At 40.5% G+C, this 27610-nt stretch overlaps 1 protein-coding gene across 8 annotated transcripts in view; it reads left to right on the top strand.

Annotated features, from left to right (window-relative positions):
- ANKRD44 (ankyrin repeat domain 44) overlaps positions 1 to 27610 on the top strand; it is a 286713-nt gene that overhangs the window by 165209 nt on the left and 93894 nt on the right. For all 8 annotated transcript variants that reach the window (XM_044768524.2, XM_070508287.1, XM_044768520.2 and 5 more), the window contains 6 exons: positions 4106 to 4306; positions 4668 to 4755; positions 7725 to 7867; positions 8893 to 9105; positions 17728 to 17806; positions 26436 to 26550. In XM_044768524.2, coding sequence (XP_044624459.2) covers positions 4106 to 4306; positions 4668 to 4755; positions 7725 to 7867; positions 8893 to 9105; positions 17728 to 17806; positions 26436 to 26550 — 839 coding nt within the window. The remainder of the gene's footprint in view (positions 1 to 4105; positions 4307 to 4667; positions 4756 to 7724; positions 7868 to 8892; positions 9106 to 17727; positions 17807 to 26435; positions 26551 to 27610) is intronic.

The raw sequence follows: 27610 nt of genomic DNA, 5'->3' as shown, positions 1-27610 counted from the left end.
CCCTTCTTTCACATTAGTTTCTTTTTTACCTTATAAATTTTTGTCAGGGCAAACTCCCAGATATTAACTTTTTAGCCGATGTGTGATACAGGAAAAGAGAGACTCCTTTTGATTACAAAAATCATTAATTCCATAAATTAATTGGCTTGGTTTATAAGTCAGCTCTCCCCTCCTCTCCCTTAGCCTGCTGACTCCTCCCACCCAGAGGCACACCTCTGCCCTGGGGTGCAGGGCCCCGTCCTCTCTCCTCTCTCTCTGTCCTCGCCTCTTCCTTCCTGCCGAGCTCTGGACCTCCCCCTCCCAAATTCCCTATGGAGCCCCCACTGCATAGTAAGGGCTGAACACAGCGGCCTCTGACTCTCTTAACAGGACCTGCCGCCTACCCTCAGAAGACTATTTGGGTTTAAAACCGTATTTTTTCATACTGGTAAATATAACAAAATTTTATTTTAACCAGACTTGGTAATTTGCAGTTTGTGGTAATTCCAACAAGGAGCTAGACCAGGGGGTCTGCAAACTTTTTCCATAAAGAGCCAGATAGTAAATATTCTAGGCTTTGATGGCTACATATGGTCTCTGTCGCAGATATTTACCTCTGCTGTTATAATTCGAAAGCAGCCATAGATAATACGTAAACAAATGAATGAGGCTCTGCCCTAATAAAACTTTACAAAACAGACCAAAATTCAGCTGTGACTAAAATATTTTTAGAAGTATTACCTATTTAAGAATACAGGTCCCCCCCCAACTCTAAAAACACTTATTTATCTGTAAACTATAACTGGCAAGTAAATATATATTTTCTTTGCTTAACTTGTTGCTTTGTGTGAAATGCAAATCATCCCTAAATATTCATTTAAAGATGGGGCCTCTCCTAGGTAATACCTCATTCACCTAGTCTGAGTTATTCTAATAGTAATCACATTGTCACCTTTAAAAAACAAATTTCTCATGAATTCATTGGTCTTATCTCCAAACTGTAAAAATTTGTGAAATGTTCCCACAAATTTTCTGTTTTGTTCATTAATCCTGAATTTACATAATATTTATTGCAAAGCAAGAATCTGCATAAGTACAATAAAATAACACACAAGGCAAAGATATGGCAGTGTCAGAATGTATTGTTTGCTGTGAATGTGTGAAAAGGATGCTATCCCATTTTTGTATAGTATTGTTTTGAGACGGTTATCTCCAACTTTTTTGTCCATATATCTGCAAAACTTTCAGCATCCATCTTCAAAATATGCATCTCATTTTATGTGTAAGTTATGTAGTATAGGACCTACTATCATTAGCTAATATTTCAAGGCGCAATTATTTAGGGTGAGGCTTTCCATTTATCATGGTCTTCCATAACCATGTAGATAATAGACTTCTGATGATTTTTCTCTGTTTTGGCCAAGCTCTTGTCAGATCTGATTAAATCTGTCATTATTTTTACCTTGTAATGTAGGTGATAGAAAGCTTTTGCGGGAGTAGAAGTGTCAGCTCTGTGACTTCCACGTTATTTGTACTTGCATTGGTATTATCATCTTTAATCTGTGGGTTCCTTGCATAAATCTTGTCCATTTTAGGATGTTTTTAGTTTAAGGGTACATATTACAATGTGTAACTCGACTTGGCAAGCCCATCTCTGTACATTTCAGCGCACTCAAAGCGAATGAATGGCGAGGGCAAGCCCCAGCCACTCTGCGAGGCGGACTCTGCTCTTCCCTGAGGCAGGGTCCTCTCTGGAGCTGACTGAGGGCACAATGCCAACCCAGAAGTTAAATACCGGCTAAAACACTTTCCTTTTTAGGGAAAATAAATATAAGGGGAGGTTCCAATATTTTCTTCCCGCATCACAGTGGATTATCTATGCATCTACATAAAGCTCACAAAGTTTGAGACCAAAGTTGATAAAAATACTATTTTTTCTTATTTAAATCTTAGCGCTTATATTGTGATTTAACTTTTCTTTTGTTTAGTTTTTGTTCAGCCCACTAGTTTTGAGATAGAGCCTGGCTAATGTTTCTTTCAATCCTCCATAGTTCTAGCTTTGTTTCACACATAGGAGGTGGGCATTAATAACACATGTACACATTTCACTCTGAAATGGGCCAAGGAATGTTTAGTAATCATTACTTTATTGGCAGTCTTGCTGAGGGTGGGTGGCATATATCTTTTTTTTTCCTCTTTGGTAATCCCAACAAATTGTTTGTTTGGTTGGCCCTATCAATTTCTTGCCCTTTATTTATAGCATCTAAATGGAGTACACCATTTATTTAAACTGTATTCTCTAATTTACAAAGTTAATTTCTTTTTGCTCTCATTCTACTGTCCAAGTTAGCCATTCATCTCAATATGATGCTACTACTGATTCATGGAGCATTCTTTTTATTTCATCATTTATGTCCCTGATAAAAGTGTGAATTTTGTGAGTTCAAATCATCTACTATCTGGGGGCACTTTTCTTTACCTGCATAATAAAGTAGATTGGACAGTCCAGGCCTGTGGGGATGAAGGTGGACAAGGCAGGGTTCTTGGTCCATGAAGGGTGGTAGGAGTGTGGTACTGATGCTTTTCATTGGCTCATTGATGCCACATTGACAAGATGTCCATAAGGGAGCCCCACTAACTGGTCCAGGAACATGTCTAGAAGTAAAGGGAAACAACAGGCAGCCATTCCCTTCTCTTTTTTTTTTTTTGAGGAAGATTAGCCCTGAGCTAACATCTGCCACCAGTCCTCCTCTTTTTGCTAAGGAAGACTGGCCCTGAGTTAACATCCATGCGCATCTTCCTCTACTTCGTATGTGGGACGCTTGCTACAGCATGGCTTGACAAGCAGTGTGTAAGTCCGCATCCGGGATCTGAACCGGCGAACTCCTGGCCGCCGAAGCGGAACATGCGAACTTAACCGCTGCTCCACCAGGCTAGCCCCAGCCATTACCTTCTTGAGAGAAGCTATATCATTCACTTGACTGAACAGAAGAATGTTCTTATTCCTGACTGTACAACAAAGTCCCCAGGGAGTTTTACAAAAATTCTGAGGCCAGTTAGAATCTCTAGGGTGGGACCAGGCGTCTGCATTTTTTTTTCTTTTTGGTGAGGAAGATTCACCCTGAGCTAACGTCCATTGCCAATCTTCCTTTTTTTTTTTTTCGCTCAAGGAAGATTAGCCCTGAGCTAACATCTGTGCCTGTCTTCCTCTACCTTGTGTGCGGAATGCCTCCACAGCATAAGTGATGAATGAAGTAGGTCCGCACCCGGGATCCGAACCCACGAACCCAGGCCACCGTATTGGAGCGCGCGGAACTTTGAGGACGTTTAACCACTCAGCCACGGGGCTGGCCCCAGGCATCTGCATTTTTAAGAGCTCCCCAGGCAATTCCATTGCACAGCCAAGTTGAGAGTTATACTGTAAGAGGCTGATAAGCTGATTAGGGCAATAAAAGGAAACTAAAAAGTGGGAGACTCTGTAAAGGTGAAGAAACTCAACAGTAGAAAAGAAGTTACCCCATTATAACATGGAAAAGGCTGGGAAAAGACGGAACAATTTTGTAGCTTCAAGCTGACGTAGTAACAGTCATCCTCTTCCCTTGACTGCTTATTGATCGCACAGTGAGGGTGAAGATGCTGGCTGAGAGAACCAAAGGTTTATAAATTGATCCAAGAATGTCTGAAGGGCTTTGAGGCTTTTGGCTTTGGAAGATGGAGGTTTATCGACAACCACCTCCAACCTTAGATGACCTTTGTGGGCCTTTTGGCTTCTGGGTATTTTACCCTGGTGTGCACACCTGCACATGAGTGCTCTCATCTGGCCTAAGGATATTTTATACCTTATAAAGAAACCTTATACTTAGAAGGTTGACTTGGTTTTGGAGATGTGCCAGGGCTCTTGGCCTAACCGAGAAAGGGAAAGCGAATCTGCTTTAACCTGTGCTACCCTTTTGATCTCTATCGTACGTTACCTTGCTTGTAGAAGAACATACATCTTGTTCTTGAGCCAGCCTCTGAGGGCAGGGAGCCTTCCGTTTCCGTAGTTCCAGGGGCTGGTCAAGCATCTTCCAGTAAGTGTTGATTGAGCATTTCTCAGTGACCCCTGCAACCTCTGCTTTTGCTGTAGGAAGCAGTGCAAGTGTTGATTAAGCACTCGGCTGATGTCAATGCGAGGGACAAGAACTGGCAGACCCCCCTGCACGTGGCAGCAGCCAATAAGGCCGTCAAGTGTGCGGAAGTGATCATTCCCTTGCTGAGCAGCGTCAACGTCTCCGACCGAGGGGGACGCACGGCCTTGCACCACGCCGCTCTGAATGGCCACGTGGAGGTGGGTGCCCTCGTCACTGGGAACAAGAATCCTTGCTGCAGACCCTCTTGGCCCCAAGTGGAGCCTTGCTGAGACTTTTAGAGAATATGATGATAATATTTGTACAGCAAACCTTAGGCAATCACACTTATTTTTAAATTTAGAGCCACAGTGAATTGAAAAAGGAGCCATCACTTCAGTCTTTTCCTCTGACACACATGTCACAGAGATGGCTGTGACGTCGTCTTCCTCATCTATTTGAACCCAGATCTCTGACTTGCCTTTAGATTTGACGTTCATTTGGCTCAGATCACCTGCAGGTGGTAAGCAGCCCTCACCATTACAGAGTGTACACTTGGTTCCATTGTTGGTTATCTTTCAGATGGTCAATTTACTCTTGGCCAAAGGGGCAAACATCAATGCATTCGACAAGAAGGACCGGCGTGCTCTGCACTGGGCAGCGTATATGGGTAAGGATTCCATGAATGGAAAGCAAAGTACGGATAAACTTAACTGAAGAGGCCGTGGATCTCTCCTTGACCATGTGGGTTTTCTCTTGGGCGAGTCTAACTTCTTTTCAACCTTGGGTTTCATTTGAATTAAGATTTGGTCCATTTTACTGGCATGCATGGAGCACTCTAGTTGGGCGATTGCCTTGTCAGAGATTTATTAATCCTACAAAGAGAAGGAGGGATGAATCATGACCTGCATCTTGTTGAATGTGTTTCAGTCTGGATTGGAAAGCTGCACAAATTGTGCTTATTTTAACTTGTTATGGGGGCAAAAAAAGTTGTTTACAAAGAAAGAGGATTGGCTAGCCAGGCAAGGACATGAATCCCATTTGTCTTCTTATTTATAAATATTTTTGAAAGAAACAAAAAGGAAGGAAGAAAGGACAACCCCTTGACTGTTATGTAGTTATGATGTAGGTTGAGGAGACCAGAGTCACTGTGGATGCTGCGCTGTTTCACTGCCAATAAACTGGGACTTGCAGTCCTTGAGTTGCCAACTCGGGTCCAGGAGATGAAAGAAGACGTCACATTTCTACGTTTTTCTCTTTTAACTTTTATTGGCACAAATACCATGGCCGAATGATAGACCTCACAGAGTTTATTCTCAGTGTAGACTTGTGGGAAGTGAAGAGCTAAGATCCTTCCTTTGTGTTTCTAATTGGAGAACATCCTGCAGCTAGAAAAGTAGACAGGATTCTATCAGCACCGAGTTATAAACAACCTGAATGCCCATCCACAGGAGATTGTGTTGGTAAATTATGGAAGATCTACACAATGGGACACTGTGCAGTAATTCCAGTGATGATGTCATTAGTATTTATGAACATAGAAAGATTCTGTGATACGTTAAATGAAAACAGAGCATAACACCATATGAATAAGATAATCCTCATTTTTGTTGAAAAAATCTATATAATAAAAGCAATCTCGGATATATTATACACTGAGATGCTGACTAATTATCTCTGGGGATTGGGGGTTGGGGATGGTTTGGGTTTCCTTTTAACACCTTTTTGCCTTTTCTGAATCCTTTTTAGCAAGCACTCATGCCTTTTATCATCATAAAAAAACAATAGCAATTGTAGGGAGGAAAAAGAGAGTGGGCTGGGGCAGGGATGAAATAAATGATGTGGCTAGAGATGGGTATGAATAATTCTCTTGGTTTAAACAACCAGAATCCTAAGATTTTTGCAAGCATTATCATTTTTTAAGGGGACGTGACTTTTGAGTTGACTGAGGCAGAATGGATGGCTGCCTGGTACCTGTAGGACTGGAGCCAGCGAACGTTTGCCAGATCCGTGTTTAGGCAGAGCACACACTACGCTGGTGTGAGACGGGACTCAGAGAGCCTGGGGTTCCAAGTTTGTTCTTTGCTGATGTACAGTTAAAACATTTGTGTAGACTTGCTTTAAAGAAGTAAAGTCATTATTTTGTGTGTCATCAGGATACAAATAGGAACAAATATATAGATAACCATCTTTAGGAAATAAAGGACAAAATGGGGAGAAAAGATAGCACCACTTAAGTTTAAGATAGCACCACTCAGAATTGAAAATAATTTTTTCTATATATAAATCTTGGGGGAAAAGAGTCAAATTTTAATTAAAGAAAGCCAAGCCCAAACTCTGTCTCTGTCTCTGTCTCACACACACCGACACACATTCATCTCTCTCTCTCTCGCTTGCATACGCACACACCCCTCTCTCACACACACATTCTCTCCCACACACACACCCCTCTCTCTCTGACACCCATCTCTCTCTTTCTCCCACACACACCTCACTATCTCCCCCGCCCCACACATCTCTCCCACACACACACATCTCTCTTTCACACACATCTCTGTCACTCACACACTCTCCCCACCACACACACATCTCTCTCTCTCACAAACACACACACACCTTTCTCTCTCCCATACACACTACACACAGTGCGCACACGCATTTTATACTGGAGTCAGTACTTATCTTCTACCCTTCAATTATGAACTGTGTTTATTTAGAGGTATGACCTGAAGCATCGAACAATCTTCAGTCACAAAATAAAGGTCAAATACGTTTTTCAGACTATGTTTAGTGAGATAGGGAACAAAGGAAAATATTCTAGAAAATATGCCAACAGGACTTGAAACTAGAAGGGTTTTCTGTTTAGCTGGTAATTCACAAGAATACTTTTAAGTTGAAATGGTCATTTTTTTTTAAAGATTTTATTTTTTCCTTTTTCTCCCCAAAGCCCCCTGGTACATAGTTGTATATTCTTAGTTGTGGGTCCTTCTAGTTGTGGCATGTGGGGCGCCGCCTCAGCATGGCCTGATGAGCGGTGCCATGTCCACGCCCAGAATTCAAGCTGGCGAAACCCTGGGTCACCACAGCGGAGCAGGCAAACTTAACCACTCGGCCACGGGGCCGACCCCTGAAATTGTCATTTTTGTGCATTAAAAAATGGTCAAACAGCAGCAATTTCATTCGGTTTAACGATAATCTGGAGTCATTCTGATTAATTGATCTTTCTCCTTTCATTAGTTTTCCAAACAAATTGTCATGGTTAGACTTTTCAGTGAGGAATGGCAACTGATTTCAAAAGCATTGCTTCCATTTTAACATATTTTTGGGGGGCTGTGGTACTAGCATGTCAGCACAGACCTTGTTAGTATTCACTTGTGAACAGTGTCACTTCTGCCACATGGCCTTGAAGAGAAGGCCTCCATATGAATCATCTTTTTTTCCCCACAGAATTGACATAAAGTCTGACACATAGTGGGGCTCCCTAAATATTTGTTGAATGTTTACCATGAACCAGCTTTTTATAAACAGCTCAGCAAAATGCTGGTGGCAGTAAAAGCTAACAGTGATAATTTAGGTGGAATGAATCGTCAAATTGTCCTATAAAGGTTAACGATGTTTTCTGCTGCTTTGTTTGTAAAGGCCACCTGGACGTGGTGGCATTGCTCATTACCCATGGCGCAGAAGTGACGTGTAAAGATAAGAAGGGTTACACCCCACTGCACGCTGCAGCTTCCAACGGGCAGATCAACGTGGTCAAGCATCTCCTGAATCTGGGGGTGGAGGTGAGCCGGGGATAATGCATCACCCCATGGTGTGACTGTGGGTTTTCTGTTATTCTGAAATGAAATCCTGTTTGCATTTTTAACTCAAGAGGAAAAAATCCCTCATTTCCTAGCATCCTGTCTTTTTGGGTTTACGTGGGCAACTGATGAAGGGCAATGGGGGCATATATTTAACTAGTGGAAAACCAGAAACAGACTAACCTTCTATATCAACATAGAGAAATATTTAAACATATATATTATACATAATACATATTAACCAGTCATTTTTAGAAGACTGGCTAGAGTTCTTCATCCCATCTCTGGAATCTAGCCTTCTAAATTGTGGCTTACAAGCAGAAATGAATGAATGGCCGCGACAAACAGCAGAAGTGTCCAGTGCTGAGCTGGAGGAATCAGCCTGACCCTGCTCTCCTTCAGTTGGCAGACCAGGGGCAGTGGTGAGGCTCTGGACCATCTGTGTCCCTGGACGAGAGGAAAAACCAAGTTGCCATCCTGAGACCATGGTGGTGAAACCCAGCAGCCGGGACAGGCCTGGGAAAGCAAGAGAGAGCCATGTGCTGATGCCCAGGACGGCTTCTTGACTCTGCTCCTGGAAAGTGGCCTTGTGAGGTGTCCAACCATAGAGAGAAGCCCAGAGCGGCTTCTGAGCCCAACTTCTGAGTCTGGGCTCCACAGAACCTCCCTCGGGGCTCTTTTCTCACTCCCCTGATTCAGATCGCCTCTAGCATTTTGAGGCAGCCTGGCCTTTTACTTTTTCCCCTTTCCTAGCCGAAAATGCCTCTCCATGACTGGAGACCCTCACTCTTCCTCCCGGTTCACTTTTTGTCACATTCACTTTTTGCTGATCTTTACCTCTGGGCGACAAGCATTCCCAGGTGACCGCTGGGGCAAGAGTAAGCTCTGAGTAATTACGTTGGCAGATGGATGTTTCCTTTTTCTGGCTCAGCCATTAGGCTTTTTGTGAAAAGTGAGGTAAATTGGCTTCAGTGATTTTAATGGCCCTATGTTGGACTTACTTACAGATCGATGAAATCAATGTGTATGGAAACACGGCGCTTCACCTGGCCTGCTACAATGGGCAGGATGCCGTGGTCAACGAGCTGACCGACTACGGTGCTAACGTGAACCAGCCCAACAACAGCGGGTTCACCCCTTTGCATTTTGCTGCTGCGTCCACACACGGTGCTTTGTGTCTTGAACTGCTAGTGAACAACGGGGCAGATGTTAACATCCAGGTATGACACTCTTTGTCTCTCTCAATGTTCAGTCCCTTTGCGTTGAGCCTCTGTTTGAGCACAATCGACTGCTGTAAATTAGGTCATGTTTTAGTGAATTGTACTTCTGTGAACCTTGACTCCCGCAGCCTTATCTTGTATTGGGATGCTCTAGAAACTTAGCTGTGTTGTTTCTGCAGGAGTGGAAGGACCAGCTGGAAGGAACTGAAGTTCTAGCCACATGTCCTAGGTAGCTCAGTGGATGTTCCAGAGCAAATACTAGGTCTCAGGAATGTTGACTTGGCCGAGATTCTAATACTGAAGTGGATGTGGAGCTGATAGGGCAGAGCTGCTAAGCATCAAAAGGAACACCCAGTCTAATGATCTCAGATCTGTTCCCAATCCTAGTGTGGCCCTCCATGGAGTTTCTCAGATGCCTTCAATGATGTAACATTAACCAGTCCTAATGGTGATTCCTTTATTTAGAAAACTTACTGAGAACTACCTAGTGCCCCTGTGTGGTACTGGGGGAGTGCTCCAAGGTGAGATGTGATCTCCGCCCTCAAGGAATTTACAATATGGTAAGGAGATAGTGCACTCAGATAATCATGAGGCAAGAGAGAATGGGATGAGTGACATGAGAGAGTAATGAAGCATTGCAAACTATAACAAGCAAGTGTTGACTTGCTTCTTGCTTGGGCATCAAAAATGGAGATTGCTCTTGAGCCCAGACTCCGAAGATTGGTATCAGACAAGATGAGGAGGGACCAGAAGGAATTTGAGAGAAGGCATTCCAGATAGAGAGAACAGTGTGAACAGAGGGGTTGGGAGTTCTGGATAGGAAAAGCTCTGGGTAAACTTTAGGTAACTAGTCAGCTCACGTAGCAGATAACCAAGAGGAACGTACGCAGCAGCCTCCATGGTCTGAGTCATGTCACTTGAATGCATTTAGATTGCAACGGAATATCCTAACCTGCACCATGTGCCCTTACTCATCCTCAGCTTCCCTTCTCCCAACACACGGGAATCCTGAAGCAGGGTCCTGTGTATTCCATCTCTACTTTGAAAAATTATTATCTCCAAGATTCAATTTCAAGAATATTGGATCAATCTATTTTAATGACTTTCTCTATTCAGTATTAAAATCTGTTAATATTTTTTCTTGTAATTTCTAATAGTGTGGAAATATGGGACAGATTTTCAGAATAGCAATTTATTGTGATCGAATGGAGTATAAATTGTAGAAAAGAAAGAAGCCAGAAACAAGATGAGCTGTGACCTGACCAAGGGACAGTACCTATCTACTGGCTGAGGAGTTTGGGCTTCTAGAGGCTGTGGGGGCCACTAATCATTACAGAGGTTGGGAGACCAGAGCTGAGCATTAGAAACAGTAATCTGGCCACAGAACACCAGAGATGGAAAGCATGAAGGAAAAAAATTGTTTATATGATTACATAAAAGTTTAAAACTTTTGTATGGCAAATCAAAATAACAAAAAAGCAAAAAAGCAAAAGCTCTAACATAAACAAAACTGAAAAGATGAACAACTCTGGGAAAAATTTCTGCAATATACACGGTAAGCAAAGGATTAATATGTTTACTATGTAAAGAGCTCATGGAAATCAGTAAGAAAGAGTCTAATAACCTACTAAAAAGTATGGACAGAGATGACATGAGAAAGAATGAGATATCCATTAAACCTATGAAAAATATTCAGATTCACTAGTAATTAGAAAAATGCAAACTTGTACATTCATAATACAAATACATTGATATTTGCCTTTAAGATTGGCAAGTATCAAAAAGGCTAATAATACCTACTGTTGTCAATGAAAAAAATTAAAATGCAATAAGTAAATATGATCCAATTTTTTAATTTTAAAAAGTTATGTGTCTGTGTGTCTGCATAGAAAGAGAAAAATATCTGGAATAAACACTGATATGCTAGCAACACTTTGCTCCAGAGAGGAAAAATTGTGATTTGGGTTTTCAGTTTCTTTTGTATATGTTTGTTTTAATCTTCTGATTGTGATGCAATGAGTATGTGTTGTTTTTATATCTGTAAGAAAAAACCCTATGAAAATAGGGTTTTCCTTTTTCTGAAAATAAAATTCCAGCAGAGTGGGCCTAGAGAGAGGACGAGTAGGGGAGAACTGGAAGTCAGTACAACTGGTCTGGCTAAGAGTGATGAGGACAGGGGAGAAGGACAGCCAGCAGAAGGGAGGGGCTGTGCAGAGAGAAAACCAGCAGCATTTGGTTGGACAAGAGACTGGAGAGTTGAAGACGAGTGTAGGAATGGAAATCTGGTTAAGGAGGTGTAGTGCAGCCTAGTGGTTAAGTGTTTGGTTCTGGGGCTAGCCTGCCTCGATTCCAGTCCTAGCCTTGACTTTCAGTAGTTATTTAATTGTAAACAGCCTCTCCGTGTGTCTCAGTTTGCTTATCTGTAAAATTAGGGAAACAGCAGTATCTTCTTCATGGACCTGTTGTGAGGATTCAATGTAATATCTCACATAAGTTACTTAGAACAGTGCCCGCCACGTGGTAAGTGCTCAATAAATGATTACTGTTTTTAGGAGGGATGTTGTGAGAAAGAGTAGGCTTAGGAGCTAAGACTGATGAGTTTAGTCTTTGAGAAGCTGATTTTGAACCTTTGGTATAGCCACTCTGAGAAAACCAATAGTGGAAAATATGATACTCTAGCGGGGAGAGCAGCAGTGAATAGGAGAAATAATCTCGGCTGCCACATTCACAAAACTGGGAGAAAAGGATGAGCTCATCTGAGGAGAGAAGACGTTATAGCAGGAGGAGAGGAGGGAGGGAAGAATCCAGTGACCCTTCATTCTTGGGATCAGGAGGAGGAGGAAGAGCCAGAGAATGGAATGAGAAAAGAAGAGTCAGAGAAGATAGGAAGGAGACAGAGGGCAGTGTGGTGTCTTCATGAAGGTGGAAAGCAGGCAGAAATGAAAAAGTAGGATGGATGAAGAGAATTTCAATGTTTAGGTCTTGTAAGGGGAGCCATGCAAGCTCCCATGTGGAGGTAAGATGTAGGTCTTCGCTGGCATCGAAGAGACTAAGGTAGGGAAAGAGTCATCGTGTGGGCTTGAAGTCACAGATGACGGTGGTGAGAGGACAGTGGTGGTGGTGGTGGTGGGGGACAATTAATATCGCCAAGACTTGTAACACTTGTGTTGACATCTGGTGTCTGAGGGACATCCTGTGAATCCTCCAAATGAAGGAAAATTATTGAAGTTAAATAAAGTGGCGCTCTTCACCAGCCTCCACTTAATTAATTCACAGGGTTGTCTGATGCTCTCCATTACCTCTGAGAAACGTGCCCATTGATGCTGTCCATGTCCCTGATACTGGAGCTAGAAGGCCACTTTCTGGCACACCTGCTTGCTTCTCCCAGGAACTGACTAGTGGGCAGCCTTCTCTTCTCCCCCACAAATTAGACATGGAAAGCATAGTTACTTAATTTCAATATTTCATGTTTTTCTGTGGACTGCTAATCATCAGTAGACTATAAGAAACACCATTTTAAAAACCTGAGACTTGGATTTATATATCATTTAATCTGTGTAAATGGGATTTTGAAGCAAATCTAGCCTTCTCCCTCAGTCTCCCTTCATATACTCTGTCAACATCCCCCGATTTCTTTTCTTGAACCCTTCTTACTTACTCCAGATGCACTCTGGATGCACGGATAGTCAAACATTTCCGGAGAGCCATTCTGTCTGACTCTGGAGGTAGCTTTCTAATTGAAGTTGTTATCTCTCCATGCCACATTGCTTTTGAAAGTGTTTGTAGATTGCAAGACAATTTGTACTTGTTTAGATTTTCCAAAGTTTGAGGGAAATAGCGTATTGAAATGTAGCCAATACACACATGTCCACTTTGTTTTCCCCTAACCTCACAAAGCACTAAAATTGATGTCTTCATGAGCAATTAGAAGATGGCGGAGAGACGTAGAAGGATATGTGTCCTGCTTGCATGTTACAATCTCTCATTTTGCTTGAATTGACCATGGCCCTGTCGTTGACTTTGTAATAATAGTTTAATTGTTCAAGTGATAAAATTGATAGAAGTTTAGTTGATAAAATAATAAAGACACAATACTTCATAAAATAATCCATTGAATGTTCACTTGTATTTTGCAAATGGGAAGAGCATGAGAAAAGCAAAATGATTTTTCCTCTCCATTACAGACCACATTGTAATTTCCATAGCGTCTCAAGGCTCTTTTTGGAGGCATTCAAAGTAAGTGTTAAAGAAGGCACTAAACACACAAGCAAGCTGGATATGACTTAGAAAGATGGATTCAGAAATTACCATTGCCAGGTTTCCTACCTCCTCGTCACTAACATTCAGCCTGCCCGTGGTCTCAATTCTTTTCTGTCCATGGGCCCTGAGATAATTTAGCCCTAAGACACTGGAGCTGAAGCCCATCCCATGTCTACTGAAGTAGACCAGCTCCCTTCTTTATAGGTACCAAGACCACATTATAGAATGGGATGCACTGCAGAGGTTGAAGGTGAAAACTGGAATAGGCAGGAATAAGCAGTGACAGGGTCGTGGCACTTGGAACTTTAGAAAGGAGGTGAGGAAAGGAGAGGACGGAATGAGACAAACTTGTACCATCTCCGGCCTTTAGAACCATTAAAAACATGTATAAAAGTATATTGGCTTTTTTCAAACGAGGGTTTTAGATTGTACTTCCATTGAACTGGGAAGCCCTTATTGGGTTTTTTACTATATCTTCCCCCTCTACAGGGTATCAGGCGGGCCCTAGTGTGTCCTATAGAGGCTTCATTGCTCCCCAGTAGGGACCCTGAGCTGCATGACTCCAGGAGGCACCGTGCCACAGAGAACACGATGCCGCCAAGTTCCTGTACGTTTAGGGAAGGTTTGTGGGATTTTGGAGGCTGAGGAAAGAAGGCATTAGGGGGAGAAGAAAAGAATGAATGGATTTCTGAGGAGAATGGTGGTCAAGAAAAGGGAAAAACTCCAATTAGTTCAAGGATTAACCTTCCTTGGATGATGTTGAATTCTGCCCTGAACGAGTACTAATATTTGTCATACAATATTCTCAGTCCTCATTAGTTTTCCTTCATGATTTATGGCTGAACGATGCCTAAATCTATAGAAGAGCTTCTTGCTTAATTAAACAAATTCTCAAAATAACAAAATTTTCCAAGCCCTAAATTTGATGGGAAGATGCATCTAGAAATTGAAAAGAGCCTAGAAATTTTTTTTTTAATTATAAAAGCAAAGCTTCAAATAAATGGGAGAATTGGACATAGTCTCTCCTTTGAGACTGCAAGGAATGTTTTTTCTTTGATAAAACTTCTTTGTCTGAAGTTCTAGAAACATCAGCAGCAGCAACGAGTCCCCCTGCATGAAACGTTTCTCAGGCAGATAATGAAACTCGCTAGGGTCCCTCATCTCAACCTGAATATTCTGAGTTCTAACTTGTAAAGGCTGAATAAGAAGTATTATCCTATGACCTTCATTGGTTTTCAATGGCTTTTTGAAATAATGAGTTATTTTTATATCCATACCATATAAATAAAGCTGCCCCCAAATGGCTGCCATGATACTCTTAATGCTTCCTGTCCCCACCTCCCCCACCTCCCGCCACCCACATCCCTGTGAGAGAAAAAAGAATCAGTTAAAGCTGGGCTTCAGTGGAGGATGAGCCCAGGCAAGGATCTGCAAGGATAGATCTGAAGCAAATATCACCACTGACCGGAGAGCCATCCTTTGCATTTTGCCTAAATTTGGTCATCTCCATTTGTTTGTCCCTTACCAAATGCACAGGCACTTCAAGGGAGGAAAGGGTGTGGTATTTGCTATCCCTGAAATGCAACCAGCTCTGTAAACTGCACACCGTAGAAACTGGTTACTTCTGCTTTGGCTCTCTGGCTGCAATTCAGGGCGTGACCACCAGGTTGGTGGTTGATTCCTTGGTAAAGCCTTTAAACTCTTTTCTAGGTGTGGAAAAGTGCTTAGCTAAATATTTATAAAGATATTGTCTAAAGAATGAAATATTTATGGCTTTATATATATTTAACAATGCTAATTAGTTATGTTTTCATATTAAATTTAAGAGAAAATATTGGAGCAAAATTTAAAGAGATAGCACCACCTAGGGACAAGTTAATGTCAACTCTGCATTTCTATTTTCTCTCTCCTTAACAGTCTTGGACTGTCATCACTTTTTTTATTGGAGGAGGTATGTTTTGAATCCTTATTCCTAAGTAGTTTCCAGGCTTTTCAGTCCTTTGACATGTCTACAGTCCTGACAGCCGAGACCCGGGCTCTGGAATCGGATAGCTTTGAGGAGCCCTTCTCCACTGTGTGTCTCATGGTCAGTGACGCCATGGAATCCTCACTCTTGATTGCTGCTCCTTTTCCTCCAAAATTATCATTTCAGTAAAGCCTCAAGCTTGCTTCCATCTTCCTGTCTCAGTCTTTTCTGATTCAAGTTATAAACATCTAGGATGGGGAAAAGATCCTATTCTTTCTCTTTTTTCCCCCAGTTACCTGAGACCCTTTCATGATAAAGATTGTTTTTTCAATCGAGATGCAGGTACTGCTCTGATTAACTCTCCTCTTGGCACAGATTGTGCATAAATCCTTTCTTCCTTTCTAAGGAATAGACTTACAGGATATAATAAAAATTCTTCTGTTAGAAGCTTGTGGTTTTAGAAGCTATTCCAGCCCACTGTCTAAAGCAGGGGCTCCTAAACTTGAGTGTGTTGTTCAAATTAGAAGTGGGGATCCCTTTACCCCAATTCTGTTTGGGTAGGTCTGGGTTAGGGCACACAGTTCACAGTTTTAACAAGAACCCCAGGTGATTCAGATGCAGGTAGTCCTTGTTGACACTGAGAAATACTTAGTATTTAAATAGGTATTTGTTTTCCACTGTGGAGTTTTTAAAACAAAAAGTTGTTTTAAAGTACAAGTATAGGGATTTCATCACAAAAATGAACTTGCATTTTTGAAATCTTATATTTAACCTCAGGCTTAGGAAAATGTTTTTCCTGAGAATTAGAAAAATAACAGTTACATAGATTTCTTCTTCTTCCTCTCCCCTTCCCCTCCCCCTCCTCCTCCCCCTCCCCTCCTCCCCCTCCCCTCCTCACTCTCCCCCTCCTCCTCCTCCCCTCCCCTCCTCCCCCTCTCCCCTCCCCCCTCCCCTCCCCCTCCTCCCCCTCCCCTCCTCCTCCTCCTCCCCTCCTCCCTCTCCTCCTCCCCCTCTCCCCTCCCCCTCCTCCCCCTCCCGTCCTCCTCCCTCTCCCCTCCCCTCCTCCTCCCCCTCCCCTCCTCCCTCTCCCCCTCCCCCTCTCCCCTCCCCCTCCTCCCCCTCCCCTCCTCCTCCTCCTCCCCTCCTCCCTCTCCTCCTCCCCCTCTCCCCTCCCCCTCCTCCCCCTCCTCCTGCTCCTTCTCCTCCTTATTTCTTCTTTGCAATTCCTGAATGAAAGAATACGTTCTCTCTACTGGGGATACTTTTGGTCTAAGAAAACAGTAATATTTTCTTTGGAGTATTACTATTTTAGTAGAAATCCCATTAATGACTGTTTCTTAGTTAAATGTGTAAGACTTTGGTATTTGCTATAATGATGATCAGTATATAGATTCTGTACATTTTCCATGTTTTTCCTTAATCTGTGTTAGGAAGTTCCATCATTTATATCTTGAATAATAGAGAGATATATAAATTCCTCACACATTTCCAGGTGATCATTAGAATGGTAATTTGCTAAGCCTTTGCGTGTCTTCATCCTGTGATTTCTAATGAGTTAAGTGAAGCAAGCGTTTCCCTTTTGGAACTATCAGAAGTGTTATTTTTCTGTGGAGCTAGAATGTAGGGAATGGTGGCAGGTTCCAGGTCACTTTTGAGAGTTGCAATGATTTATAGCAGTTTGTCAACTTCAGGTCAAACAAGGCCAAACAAGTCAACACAGCATTTGTCTTTTTTCATGCACTGTAGACAAAAGTTGAAAAAATACCTTGAAGGAAAGTCTTCTTCTAGATCACAGGAGAGGAAAAAGATTTTGGATGATTGCCTCAGTGTGAAACAGGGCACTTTAAAAATTGTCAGTGTAACTAGAAATTTGGTATTTTTTCTGTAAAATAATTTTCACTTCTCTAAGCTTCTTTAAAATGTGATGAGGGGTCAGCCAGTGGCGTAGCAGTTAAGTTCTCATGCTCCACTTCAGCGGCCCAGGGTTCACTGGTTCACATCCCGGACATGGACCTACACACTGCTTATCAAGGCATACTGTGGCAGGCGTCCCACGTATAAAGTAGAGGAAGATGGGCATGGATGTTAGCTCAGGGCCAGTCTTCCTCAGCAAAAAGAGGAGGATTGGTGGCGGATGTTAGTTCAGGCTAATCTTCCCCCCAAAAATAAATAAATAAATGAATTAATTAATTAAAAAATGTGATGTTATGTAGTAACTTGAGATATCATAGGTACTTTATCTTTTGTTTTCAAAATTATCTTTTGCCTATTGTAATTTTTTATCATACTTTTTAAAAAATTTAAATTGATATTTTCAGGGCATTGCCAGCAGTGTCCATAGGGATGTTTCAGATTGATATCACTGGTCCATTGTTTCTTTCTCTCTCGTTTTTTAGAGTAAAGATGGTAAAAGTCCACTGCACATGACAGCTGTCCATGGAAGGTTCACGCGGTCACAAACCCTCATTCAGAATGGTAAGAGAGATTCACCCACAGTGTTATTTGAACAGTTTCCTGGCATGACTGAGTTTGGCTGTCAGTCATCTGAATGGAAAGATGATGTTCTGTTTTAGAATTTATTAAGCTTGAATTTACACTGTCCTTTCACTGTCACTGTCCATCTTAGGAGTGAGAACATAGAGCCACTAAGTTTCACAGTCAATCCCAGTAGTCAATGAACATGTGAGTTCTGAACCTGGAAATGATATTCTTACATAGGCTCGAGATCTTGCACTTTTCACTCTGAAACTGGTAAAAATAAGTATCATACATTTTCTAGCAGCAAATCTGAATTATTTTTAAATTTTAGAATTCAGCATTGTTCCTTAAGTTAAAACTCATTAAGCTTCCCGGGCAAAGGCAGGAAAAATGAGGTGACTTAGAGGAAAAGCAGGTAAGTACGTGATATAAAGGATCATAAAATCATAGGTTTGATATAGACTTTGGAAAGTCACATAATCTAGTAATTTTTCAGATTGAACCATTGGGTTGTGCCTCTAACCAAAGTACTAGGGAGTGTCCGTTCACATCGTGGTCCACCTTACTATTATTGGGTCATGGCCAGCGTCTGTGAGTGCATTGACCTTGACAAGACAACTTGTGCTATCTTCGCAAACCTTAGAGACAATTGAAAAAAAAACAGGCTTAATCCAGATTTTATGCTGACATTCCAGGTGAACTCAGCAGTTTCTAAACTATCTTTAGTTGACCCACATTTCTACTTCTCAAAATTCTGACATTCATCAATTTTCTTGGACCTATCCTTTTCTCATCCGTAAGAGTTTTGAACAACATACACTTGAATTGTTAGTGGTACTAAGCTGTGTCTTAGGCACTCAAGTCATAAAACCAAAAAGTCTTTTGACGTTTGGATGGGAGACCAGCCAGGGGAATTATGTTTAGGGAGCAAAGTACCTGCAGCAAAGCAAAGCAAGTTTGTAAGAATTTCAGTGAAGCTATAGGGGAAAGGAAATCCTAACGAGTGTGCAGTGAGCAAAGGAAGGTGAAGTGAAAATTAACTGCATAGTACCCACTAATTCTAATTGGAAATAGGCGGCATGCCTTTGACATTCACGTTATTGAAAAGGCCACTTTAATTATTTTGTTTTGCTTGAAGTAAACAAAAAGAGGTAGGGAGTGCCTTAGTGTCTCTCCTTTGCACACTGTCCTCATCCCACTGTATTTCTCAATTGTTTTTCAGAAATAGTGTCTGCTGCCTTAAAAACAAACCAAACTGGGGAGATATTTGATACCCATTTTTTAAAATTTAATGTGAATTTAATCAACGGGCCTTAACTCTATGGCATAAAAAGCTTTGTTCCTTGTTAAAGCAATTTCAAGCACCAGTGACCAGATCAGAGAAAGAGCAGTTTTTCTCCTTGTAAGCACTGCCTTCCTATAGATCCATCCCCATGGGCCAGACCATGCTAGCCTTCTCCTTGGAATCAAGGCTGTGACCCATCTCCACTGTATCATGCTAGTATGCTTGCAGCAGTTCTGGGGGTGCTGCTGGCTGCTTTGACCTCTCCAAAAGCCATCCCTGTGGACTTGAAGACTTTTAGGCCCTCTCCAAACATGCTTACTAGACTTTTGAGTTGGGACAAGGCCTGAGAGAGACCCCATTTCTTGTCCTCTGTGATTAAGGAGCTTGTATCAGAGCCTGTCTCATTCTTGGCTGGCCTGGCATTTTGCTGGTGGGTTGAGTGGGACATAGGAGCCTGGGATGATGAGGATATAGTGGCTGTAATACGTAGCACATTATATATAATGATAAGGCTAACATCGATGGGGTGTTGACGCTGTGCCAGACACTTGGCTAAGCACTCCACGTAAATCCTTTCAACCACTGTGAGAAAGAGGTGCTATTACTATCTCCATTTCAGAGATGGGGACACTGAGGCAGAGAGGTTGTCCCTTTTTTGGGGATCTACAGCAGGTATGTTGAGGCACAGAGACTGGCACTCAGGCAGTCTAACATTAGAGACTGAACTCTTAACCACTACACTTATAAATGTGTTCTCTGGACGAACAACAACATGTTAAAAAAGTTGTTTTAACTTGAATCCTATTTACTCTAAGAGTCACTTATATTTGGAATAGAGTTGTCCCTGTAAAGGGTGATCTGGCATTCTCTTCTCCCAGCTGACAATTCTTTGAGTTCATAACACATGTGAGAACTGCGAGTTCTTCCATTTGACATTTTTTAAAACGCCCTTAGGGAGAAGAATAGGAAGCATTTTCTTTCGTCCTGTTTGTTGACTTCCTTCTGGGTAAAATCCAGAGGCTCACACCCCCAGGGCCGGTGTCCATCCTCCAGAGTGAGTCACTGCCCAGCAGGACCCTGAATGCCGGTCCTACAGGGGACATCGGTTGGCTCCCTAAAGTAACTGGACGTGCTACTGAGGAACATTCTTTGTGTTCATTTATTTGTTTTCTTAAGTCGTTCTGGTGTTTGGGCCTTATATGGCATTTCTGTGCTTCTCTGACTGCTCTGCAGTCAGGGTTATTAGTTCTTCATAATAATTTTTTTTTTTCCAGAATCATTCAGTTTTGGTAAGACAATCGTTAAAAGAAAAACGAGAAAAAAAAAAACCTCTTTTCTTTTTTAGTTAGTAAGCAAAGACTACCTGTGCTGTTCGATCCCATTGTTTGTCATCTGAAGCTGTGTTGTCACAGTCAGGGTGGGAAAGAACTGAGTGAAGATACAGTATGACTTCGGGAGGCATTTGAGCCGGCCATTTGCTGTAGGCAGCTGCCTCAGACGCTGTCTAGCAGGTTACAAAAGTTCAAAACTGATGTTTTTTTCATGGAAGCTTTAAAAATAAACAGAGCTTGAAAAGGAAGAGCAAGTGATAGGTTAGGATGATTCATTGTGAGATTTTTGACCCTGTGGTTCACAATTCTTCCAAGGCGACTTTATAAGATGACCATTCTTGTTTGTGCAATGAAAATCTAATTTCAGATGAATGCCTAGATAATGCTGCATAAATTATCCCTTCTGACACACTCTGCATACTTCTAAATTCACAAATGTTTATTTTCCTCACTAATTATCAATGATCGATTACTAGCATTTAACTTGTGACCCATGAACAGAAAAGATATTTAATTTGCATTCCAAGCAATCAGAGATTTTCAAGTGAAAGTGGAAAGGTTTGGGGAGTGACTATAAAATAGAAATTCATTCATCCAGAAGTTCTTCAATATAAAATATATTTCTGAATGACAACAAATACACAGTCTCTCTTTTCTTTTTCTAATAAGTTATGATGTTTTCCTGAAATATATTTTAAGTGGCAAATGTGGAAGCATATATGGGAGGTAATTATCTGTATTTTTATAATTTTAAGTTGACTTTTGAAATGATAGTAAGAACAACATGAAGAAACTTTATCAGCTCAGCCCCTTTTCCACTCTTTCCAATATTTTTCACTGTTCTCTTTCCCTACCCAATTTTTGGCATATTTGAGGCTGGTAAACATGGAAGCCCTAACATTTGTTAAGAGAGGTTTGGTGGCTCTTGGCTGGGAAGGACGTGGAGAAATGTAGTGTTCTTCCAGGGCAAAGGCTGCTCTGAAGTCTGGGGCCTCTGCCTTCCCAGATCAGCTCCATGCGTGGACATTCCAGGCCAACCACTGTGGGCAGTTCTTAGACAGATACGTGTACCCCAGATTGCTCTGAGGTATCCATGGAGACCTGTCTTGGCTGCCTGTCCCCAAGGCTACCATCAAATCGTAAAAATGATCTAAATTGGATACTTCTAAATTCAGATCATAGTGAACTATCTTTTGATTCACTAGAAGATTGCAATAACTAATTTTATTTTATTATTTTTCTTGATTATAAAATTAGAACATGCTCACTGTAGAATAAAGTTAAATCATTAAAGACATCCCCCATGATCCCCATCAATGTGTTTCCGCAGTCCATCTCAAGAATTTCTGCTGAAAATTTGGCGAAACGTCCAGATTTTTCTATGTAGTTAAGAATGTGTATATAAAGATATGTAATTACTACTTTTACTTTTACAGAAATGATCATAGTCTATTTATTTGAACAACTAGTTTAAAAATAACTACTGTACCGCAGAAACAAAGATTTGAGGAAAGATCAGCGTTTGTATTCAAGTTGCCATTTATATTTCTCTGTCACAATCAAAGTAAAAAAAAGATTTACTTTTTGGTAAACAGCTCTTAAGTGTCAAATCCCAAATATGCAAATTTATTGGCAGATTGATTTTTCAAGTTAAACTCTACATGCAGAAGTCTTGGCTGTAGAGTGAAGCATCTTAAATCCTGTGTAAACATATGTGCTAATCGTAGTTTTTAAAGCATTTGCCCTGCTACAAAGCCCCTACATATTTGGTAACTATTTCACTTTGTAGCAAAGATTCTTACTCACTAACTGTGTTTTACCAATATACCCGGCTAAAAGAAATATTATTTGCTGAAAATAAATCTTAGAGAGTTGATGGTCATAATGATCAACGGTAGGATTCATTAGAATGAAGGGCCATGCGGATATTATTGTGAAGATTTTATAATGGTCCTGTTGTAAGAGATGGTGTCTTAGCTTGGAAGTTAATGTTCTTTCCCCAGATCTGAGAAGATTCTCGATAGCTTCTTTTTTGGTGTAGTGCTCAAATATGCTGCTAATGGCAGCGCAAATGGGCACAGCCTTTCTCAAAAGCGATTTACCAGTGTCTACCAAGGGCCTTCAAAACATTCATACTTTTGACCCAGTAGTTCTACTTCTAAAAAAGTTGGTGAAGGAAATGATCTGAAATGTGAGTAAACATTATTAACAAATACCGTCAGTCCTGTGTTTTTCTTAATGGCAAAATTTGGGAATAGCCTAAATGCCTAGTAATTGGAGACTTGCTAAGTAAATTCTCTAAATATCGATGTCATCTAGCCATTTACAGTTACATTAATGAAACAAATTAACGACATGGGAAGTGTTTGTGATATAATGTTAATGGGGAAAGCAGGATACAAAACCTTTCTACCCTATGATCTCAACTATTAGAAATTTGTACATACACACACTCCCAACTGGAAGGAAATATTCCAGAATATTAATACTGACCATCTTGGATAATCAGTGAATTTATAGATGACTTATCTTTTCTTCTTTGTATTTCACTGCATCTTCTAAATTTTCTACAAAGAGAAAATTACTTTCTCAATCAGAAATAAGTTATTTGAAACAAATATATAGTATCTTCCCAGATTAATCTAAGCCATTCATATAACCTTTACATTCTCAAACTAAACATTATAATATTCATATATCTGATAATGGTATATTTTAGTTTTAAAATATCAGCTTCCTTTAGTTCAATATAATTGATAGTGAGAATAAAGCTCAGGATTTGAGGGAAATATGTAGAATATTTTGTGAAACAAAATTTTCTAATGAGACCTGCTCTAAAATACCTGATAGCTGAGCATGTGATCTGACAATTCGGTAACTTACTGCTTTCCATAATACTGCCGAGGTGTGATTCTGAACAGGACAGCCGGGAAATAAAACCTCAAAAGAGCTCACATTCTGTGCCCCCATAGCCTGGGCGCTTTCCTTGATTAAGGTAGACGTGCGTATTAGCTTACATGAGTACAAGTATGCACTGCGTACTTTCTTCTTCTTGGTGTACTTCCTTTTCCTTCACTTCCTCACCTTTTCCTCTAGCTTTCTTCAGGCCCTTCCTTTTTAATTTGGATATAATTCACATACCATAAAAGTCACCATTTAGAAGTGTATAAGTCAGTGGCTTTCAGTATTTTCACAAGGTTTTACAACCATAACCATTAACTAATTCCTGAACATTTCATCACCCCAAAAAGAAACCTCATATCCATTAGCGGTCACTTCCTATTCTTCCCTCTCCTTGATTCTTCCTAATTGGTTGATTTTCAAGGGTTCTTAAAATATTTGGGAGATTATCCACTTATCAGTAATACATGTTGCAAATATTTTCACATGTCAATTTCTTTATTGCCAGGGGGTGGGGAAAGCCTTTCTAATTACAACTCAAAATCTAAATACAATAAAAGAAAAGACTGATACATTACCAAAAAAAATTCCAAAGTCAAATGAAAATCTAGGGGAAAAATATTTTTAACATGTATTACTGATAAATGGGTAATCTCCCAAATATTTTAAGAGCCCTTGAAAATCAAGGAATAGAAGACCACACATGCATACACATTTAGAAAAATGGACAAAAGTCAGGAACAAGTTGTTCATAGCAAAAGATAAACAAATGGTCCTTCAATATATGAAAAGATGCTCCACTTCCTTATCAAGAGAAATGCAAGTGAAAACTACACTGAGATACCAATTCTTACTCATCGGTTGGCAGATACTCAAAAGCTTGACAAGGCTGAGGGGAAAAGGCACTCTCAGACGTTGCTGCTGTAAGTGCAAATTGCACAGCACCTGCAGAAGGAAATTTGGCAAAATCCAGCAAAACCACATATTCATTTACCTTTGACCTAGAAATCCCCTTTCTGGGAATTTAACCTGAAAAAACACCCAACACGTACAAAACAACATACTTATGAGATTATTTACTGCAGGGTTCCCAATAATAGCTAACTAATATTTGCAACCTAAATACTCGTCCATAAGAGACTAGTGTACTAACTAGTACATCCATGCAAGGGAAAACCATAAAGCTGTACAAAAATGGGGAAGATCTCCAAGAAGTGATCTCTAGGAGTGAATTCCAGGAAATATTGTCAAGTGAAAAAAACAAACGTAAGGTATGAAAGAGTCTATTTGCTTATTTTTGCAGAGAAATGCAGGAAGCATAAACCAGAACTAATGAAAATGATTACTGTAGGATATGGTTGAGGATGAAGTGGAAGGGATGGAAATGAGAGTGAGGCTTTTAAAAAATATAATTTGACTTTGGAAACATTTAAGTGTTTTTCACATTAATAAAATTAAATCAAAACCCAGTAAAGATTTTGAAAACAAACAGAATGAAATGAACGTAGCTACAGTGTGTGTATTAAATTGATAACATAAGGTCACAAAACAAGGAATCCAAGTAACTTTTGAACAAAGTACTCCCTGTGTATGCTAAAATAATTACAGAAAATTTGTTGAGAAATAGGATATTCGCAGTCTCAAAGGATCACCCCACAAACTGCTTGTTAATTACAAAGGGGAAAAGACATTTTTGCAATAGAGAATGCTGGCAGGCATCACCTTAACCAAGTAATCAAACCTCTTTTTTATTGTGGTAAAATATACATAACATAAAACTTGCCATTTTAACTATTTTTAAGCGTACGGTTCAGTGGCACTAAGTACATTCACGTTGTTGTGCAACCAACACCACTATCCATTTTCAGAACTTTTTCATCTTCCCAAACTGAAACTCTGTACTCATTGCAAATAATTAAACTTTGGATCACCCAGTAATGCAATAACTTGACCTTCTGTGTGTGCCGAGAAGATGCAGTGGGTGTGCACGTCGATTCTGGGGGATTCTTGCCAACATGTTTAGCCTGAATCTAATAGGAAATAAGCAGGCAGTTCCAGAATGTAGGACATTCTACGTGACACTTGGCTTGGCCTCCAAAAATATCAATGGCATGAGAGACTAAAAATAAATAAATACATACATAAATAAAAGGCAAGAGGGTTGTTTTAAGTTAAAGGAAACTAAAGAGACATGATAACCAAATGCTATTAGAATCTTTGATTGGATCCTGAAATTTAAAAAAAAAATAGCTATAAAGCCCATTTTTGGGACAATTGGAGAAATTGGAGTATGCACTGTTTATTACATAAAATTTTGTATCACTGTTAAATTTCTTGGATATGATGATGGAATTATGGTTATATGGGAGAATGTCTTTGTTCTTAGCAATGAAATGTCATGACATCTAATTTATTTTTAAATGGCTCCTCAAATAAATGGATAAATTGACCAATTATATTTGCATATATGTCTATATGAAAAGAGGAGAGAAAAAAAGAAATGTAAAATAAAAAGTTGGGGATAAGGAAGGGAAAATAAAACCAAATAAGATGAAAATACCATATTATTAAAAGGACTGTAGATGGTTAATGTGATGGTTTTTGCAAATATGGACATTTTTGGTCCATAGTTTATGCTTTTACTCATTCATCATATTTTAAACTGGAAAAGCAAACTACATAAAATATTTTCCTGAACTCTGTATTCCCTTTGGTTCTTATGCTTTAGTATAAGATTTACACAGGTCTTTAATTCAGCAGGTGAAATTGAAATTGTGTGTCTTCAGAAGTACGTTTTATGGAATTTGATTACATTGTTCCTTCAGAGCAGAAATCTCTGCTGTTGTAAGATTTTAGATCCTTAAGTAAGACAATATGGAGAAATTTTCCAAAAGCCTTTCTAATAGACTTCCCTCTGTGCAGATTTAATGATACTCCTACTTCAGACGGTGACTTGTCCCCTTGAAAAGCATTGTTGTACTTCAGAACAGAGATGCACACAGAGTAGAAAAGAAATCAACGTTTGGTCAGTGTGAGTGACTAGTGTAGAATGCAGTATCTGAATCAACTTGAATCCTTATGTTATTCTGTATTCAAACATCTCTTTCAGGAGGTGAAATTGACTGTGTGGATAAGGATGGCAACACTCCTCTCCACGTGGCTGCAAGATACGGTCACGAGCTTTTGATTAACACCTTAATAACCAGCGGAGCTGACACGGCCAAGTAGGTTACTGCGAAAACATGGCAGAATAGTTGCCGCACGTGGGAATCCTGTCACAGGGATTCTGCCATGCAGTGGATAGTTCCCTTTTATCCAAGCTAATGTGGATCCGTACCAGTATGCTAAACACAAATTGTTTGAACTAAATTGACTTTTAATGACAGTTGCAGGGAAGAACCAATTTTATTTTTCAGCTGTAACGGAAAGAGACCTATTTCAGTGGTTTTAATTAAGGAGATTTGAACTTTATTCCTAATTCTGCTTTCTAATATCCTTCTGTCCTTTCTGATGTTCAGGGTTAGTTAAGCGGGAAAAGTAAAACATAATTGGTCAAATTCAGAATTTATTCAGAATGCTTGCTCAGTTTTAGTGATTATAATTATAGGGTACAATTGAGTAAATCTGCTGCGTAGGGAAGGGAGACCTGACTTCATTTTACACTTCAATTCAACAAGAATTCATAAACATCTGTATGAGTCTGTCACGGTGCTGGCTGCCATGGGAAATTTCACAAGTAAGTTACCTGGTTGGTACCTTCAAGGAGCTCATCATTTTGTTCGAGGTCCAAGTCCCTCTTAAGACAAAGAACCAAGCAAGATAGTACATAATAAAGTTCTAAATGCAACAGGTATTAAGTGGCAAAATGTTTTGTGTGACCGTATATGCCATAGAGTGTAGACAGGAAGGAGAGAGCTCGAAGATAGCCAGAGTTTTCAGAAAAGCCTTCAAGGAGCAGGTGAGTTTTAGGCCGACTTTGAAGGATGAGAATTACTTGAGTAGCGCAGAGAGTGACAGACGTCCCAAGCAGGGAGGAAAGCAGGAGCAAAAGATGAAGAGTACCATTCCGGGAAGAGTTTGGCCTGACAGAGCAGAGGGTGTGTGACGGTGCCGGCCTTGCCCAGAGGCAGTATCATGTCATGGGTTGGGAGCCCACGCTTTTGTGGGCATTACCTGGGCTCCAATCCAAGCTACCTTGCCCGTGAGCTACGTGACCTTGAGCCTGTTGCTCAATCTCTCTCTGCTTTGCTTTCCTCATTTGAAAAATGGGAGTAATATGAGTAC

The sequence above is a fragment of the Equus asinus genome, chromosome 4, assembly GCF_041296235.1.
Source record: "Equus asinus isolate D_3611 breed Donkey chromosome 4, EquAss-T2T_v2, whole genome shotgun sequence".
NCBI lineage: Eukaryota > Metazoa > Chordata > Mammalia > Perissodactyla > Equidae > Equus > Equus asinus.
This window is presented reverse-complemented; position numbering and strand designations above follow the sequence as displayed.